Below are 4,208 nucleotides of genomic sequence, written 5' to 3'. Positions count from 1 at the left end.
ATCAATAGTTGGATATGTATTAGGATTCCTTATTTACTTGTAACATATCTTCTAGATTGATTGTGTAGTTGTGGAGTATATAAGCACAAGTTAGGTTAACACTATATGTGTATTCGAGCATTAATATATCATACACATAACCTAGCAGCTCTCAAGGATATCTGTTCATCCTTTGAGAAAGTATTGTAATCAGTTTTTATTAATTAATTCAAAAAATTTCATTCTGTTGACACTACTAAAAGAAATTTGGCTTTTACCTACTAATATTTTATCTACCAATTTATATTGGTAGATAGTATTAACTTTTATACACCAATATTTATTGGTCAAAATTCATCGGTAGATAATTATTAGTTTTTGTAAAATTGTTAAAACCTTTTATTTTAATCCCCTCCCTATCCTTTTATAATCCTACGTGTCTACTTATAAATTAAATTTAAAATAAGAAAAATTTCCACTTCATTACATTATTATATAGCCTTACATAACATCTATCTATACAGGATTACTAACGGTCAAACTCTAAATTATATAATTAAAGTTTTGTTGAACTTTCTTCCTCAAAACAACGTTCTTATCAGGCGACGACTCTCACCAATTCACAATCATCTTAAACAGTATTCCTCTTTTTCGTGTGTATACAAATTTATGGTTTATGTTTTAGTTTTTATACTCCCTCTGTCCCATTTTAAGTGCTTTTTTAGAATAAAGGTGTTGTTCTAAAATAACTGATGTTCTCGCGTTTTCACAAGAAAAAAAGTTATTGATTTCCAGTTTTACCCTTATTAATGAGTCTTTATAAGTGAGCCATTATTTTATGCAACTTGTTAGTATTCCTGATGAAATTGGGGCTTCTTTCAAACACACACACCAGGAGTACTTTCACTCCTATAAGAACACTTACTTTTTTAATTTTATTTTCAAAAAAAAACTACGAATGTTATTCCAATATATATATATATGTAATTTTATTAGAGTTAACTTTAATATATAATCTAATTTTTTATATACTATAAATGTAAAAATTTTATTATAAAAAATTGAAATACAAAAAATATTATCAAGCCAAACAAAAAATAATTAGAGATAGTTTCTTGCATTTGATGGAAATTCAGCACAATTTTTACATAAAAACTAAAGTTCTATAACGATAAATAGATCAAAATAATTTCAAGCCAACAATATATGTGTTTCTTCGATCAACTTTACATCACAGGTAAGTTGGCGAGGCAAATTATCATCCTTTTCCAACCTTCCCTTGTTCATATGTGGAATTTTATATCTATTGGAGCCTTGGGTCTTCATGATTTCTAACATGCAGGATTGCAATGTCAAAAAAATCTTGTTTGACAGCTTAGGTGAAAATGCTTCATATGCCTCCTCAACTGCCCCAACAAGCTCATCAATTGTTTTTGGCGCCACTTTGTACCTTAAGGACTGAATGGCATTAAAAAATCCAAGATCTAATACATTTAAATCCGGAGATTTAGCAGGTTGACACATCAAGCAAATGTCAAACCCATCTTTTCTTGCAGCTTCATAAAATTCTGGATCTTTAGGATCAACATGTGTCCTCGTATTGTCCTGTTGAACGATAACTAACTTATTAGCATCCTCACTTGGCCATTTTGATTAAATTGATCTTAAAACGTTTTCAATAAAGTACGACCGTATTGTATCTCTTCCGACAGATGTCATAGCTTTTGTTTCCATGGTCCCTGCAGCTCTATTAATACTGTTCCTTTTAGCAGGCTCCTTTGTGATAAATGAATATATTCCTATTTTTCCAGAGAACTTTACATTGCCTTCTGAATCAAATCTTGAGCGCACAACTGCAGCAAGAAACATCACCTTATCAACAAAATTCTTATTTTTACATACGCGATGTGGTTCCTCTTCATCTGCAACAAGGTAATATGTTTCTAATTTTTTTGCCATATAGAACCATTTCGCATCAATATGGATGAGGTTATACATGTCTATGAATTTCATTTTATGAGGCAAACTATTTATATCAATCATTGATAGGCAGAATTATAGCCTCGCTTTTTTGTTGTCTTCCTTCAATAAAGGTTTGATGGCATTAGAGTGACATGGAATTTCCCTAGTCTCTAAAGCTCGATGTAATGATGATGGACTAACTTTTAGGGCACTAGCTGCAGATCGAATAGTGGTTCGTTGCTGCAAAGGAATGTTACAATATGCATCAAGATCAATCTGGATTCTTTTTCATCCATAGTTCTTTGTCCTTCAATGAGATACATCACCACCATTTTCTATGAATCTTTTCCAAATGCGTTGAACTGTACTCATGGAGACAGAAAATAATGATGCAACAATTTTTGTTGTATCCCTTTTAAGTTCTCCATTCGCACTTCTTTGAAGAAAGGCTATATATATGTCCTTCCTTTGATTATTTTTTAGATTTCTACACTTTGAAACTCGAGTGTTTGTGCTTATATCTTCATCTGCATATAATAAAAGAGTGTATGTGTACATACTTATAAATTTATTTTCATATTTATACAGTTTGCATTTGCATATGCATATGCATATATATATCGATAACAAAACATGATTTCACAGAGAGACACTAATCAAAAATAAAAATAAGCAACAATAGGTATAAGTAATTTACCACCAGATGAAAGTGATGCATTGAGATCAAAGTCTCTGTTATCATTTTCTTCGGTGTCCCCATCTTTAAAATTTGATTCTTCATTTGCATGACTCTCTTCGTGATTTTCTTCTTCAGTTGCAGGAATATTCAAGTCAAAATAGTGAAACTCCATAATCCAAACATTTAAATTTGATTTTATTTTTAACACAATTTATAAACACAAGTGAACCTTTATATAACATGGTTTTTATGGGAAAGATTAAAAATATGGTGGGAAGATTTAAAACAAGGTGGGAAAAATTAAAATTAAGTGGATAGGTAGAATGATTATAAAATGGATGGAAAATTTGAATATTTGTGAACAATCAGATAAACCAGAGAAGAAGAAAAGTTAAAAAATGGGGGGAAATGTTAGAAAAAGTGAATTTTATTGGTGCTTAAAATTTTATTGGCGGGCACTAACTAAAGTAGCATAGTGGCTCGTTGCTGCAAAGGAATGTTACAATATGCATCAAGATCAATTTGGATTCTTTTTCGTCCACAGTTCTTTGTCCTTCGATGAGATACATCACCACCATTTTCTATGGATCTTTTCCAAATGCGTTGAACTGTACTCATGAAGACCATAAATAATGATGCAATAATTTTTGTTGTATCCCTTTTAAGTTTTCCATTCGCACTTCTTTGAAGCAAGGCTATATATATGTCCTTCCTTTGATTATTTGTTAGATTTCTACACTTTGAAACTCGAGTGTTTGTGTTCATATCTTCATATGAATATAATAAAAGAGTGTGTGTGTACATATTTATAAATTAATGTTCATATTTATACAGTTTGCATATGCATATGCATATATATATATCAATAACAAAACATGATTTCACAGAGAGACACTAATCAAAAATAAAAATAAGCAACAATAAGTATAAATAATATACCACCAGATGAAAGTGATTCATTGAAATCAAAGTCTCTGTTATCATTCTCTTCGATGTCCCCATCTTTAAAATTTGATTCTTCATTTCCATGACCCTCTTCGTGATTTTCTTCTTCAGTTGCAGGAATATTCAACTCAAAATAGTGAAACTCCATAATCCAAACATTTCAATTGATTTTATTTTTAACACAATTTATAAACACAAGTGAACCTTTATATAGCATGATTTTGTGGGAAAGATTAAAAATATGGTGGGAAGATTTAAAACAAGCCTCCCAACCCGGGTTAGAAGTTTGGGGTCCACACACACACACCTTATTTATAACCTGCTTATAACAATAATAAAGATAATAATAATATGCAGTAACCCTACTTACCAACTATCACGGACCGCAACAGGTTAAAGTATGCACACAAGCCACACACACACTTTATATTACAACGTCTAAATCCCAACTATTCAAATTTAGAACTGGATATTAAACATTATTACAAACTTTTACAAACTTAAACTATCTCAAAAGCTGCCAGCTAGCTTAACTCGATCAACCTGGACCCCTAGCTCTCGCACTGGATTGGGGATCCTCGCTACCAACTGGTTCCTTCTTAACTGAAAAAGAACATAAACAACATCGCACAAATGAGCTAAC

General features: G+C 31.2%; 1 protein-coding gene across 1 annotated transcript; it reads right to left on the bottom strand.

The window, feature by feature from the left end:
• Positions 1 to 1,170: 1,170 nt before the first annotated feature.
• On the bottom strand, positions 1,171 to 3,713 carry LOC141719139 (uncharacterized). The gene is made up of 3 exons (XM_074521521.1): positions 3,560 to 3,713; positions 1,690 to 1,901; positions 1,171 to 1,584 (listed from the first exon to the last, which is right to left on the bottom strand). Exons 1-3 carry the CDS (start codon positions 3,711 to 3,713, stop codon positions 1,171 to 1,173), a joined length of 780 nt encoding a protein of 259 aa, XP_074377622.1.
• Positions 3,714 to 4,208: the final 495 nt, after the last annotated feature.

Source organism: Apium graveolens, chromosome 4 (genome assembly GCF_009905375.1).
Source record: "Apium graveolens cultivar Ventura chromosome 4, ASM990537v1, whole genome shotgun sequence".
Taxonomy (NCBI): domain Eukaryota; kingdom Viridiplantae; phylum Streptophyta; class Magnoliopsida; order Apiales; family Apiaceae; genus Apium; species Apium graveolens.
This window is presented reverse-complemented; position numbering and strand designations above follow the sequence as displayed.

Excerpts from the sequence above, each read along its gene's own strand:
- LOC141719139 (XM_074521521.1), bottom strand. The coding sequence starts at position 3,713 with ATGGAGTTTCACTATTTTGAGTTGAATATTCCTGCAACTGAAGAAGAA. Across the intron at positions 1,902-3,559 it reads TGAATCACTTTCATCTGGTG|ATGAAGAGGAACCACATCGC; the intron begins GTATATTATTTA and ends ACCTTGTTGCAG. Across the intron at positions 1,585-1,689 it reads AAACAAAAGCTATGACATCT|GACAATACGAGGACACATGT; the intron begins GTCGGAAGAGAT and ends ATCGTTCAACAG.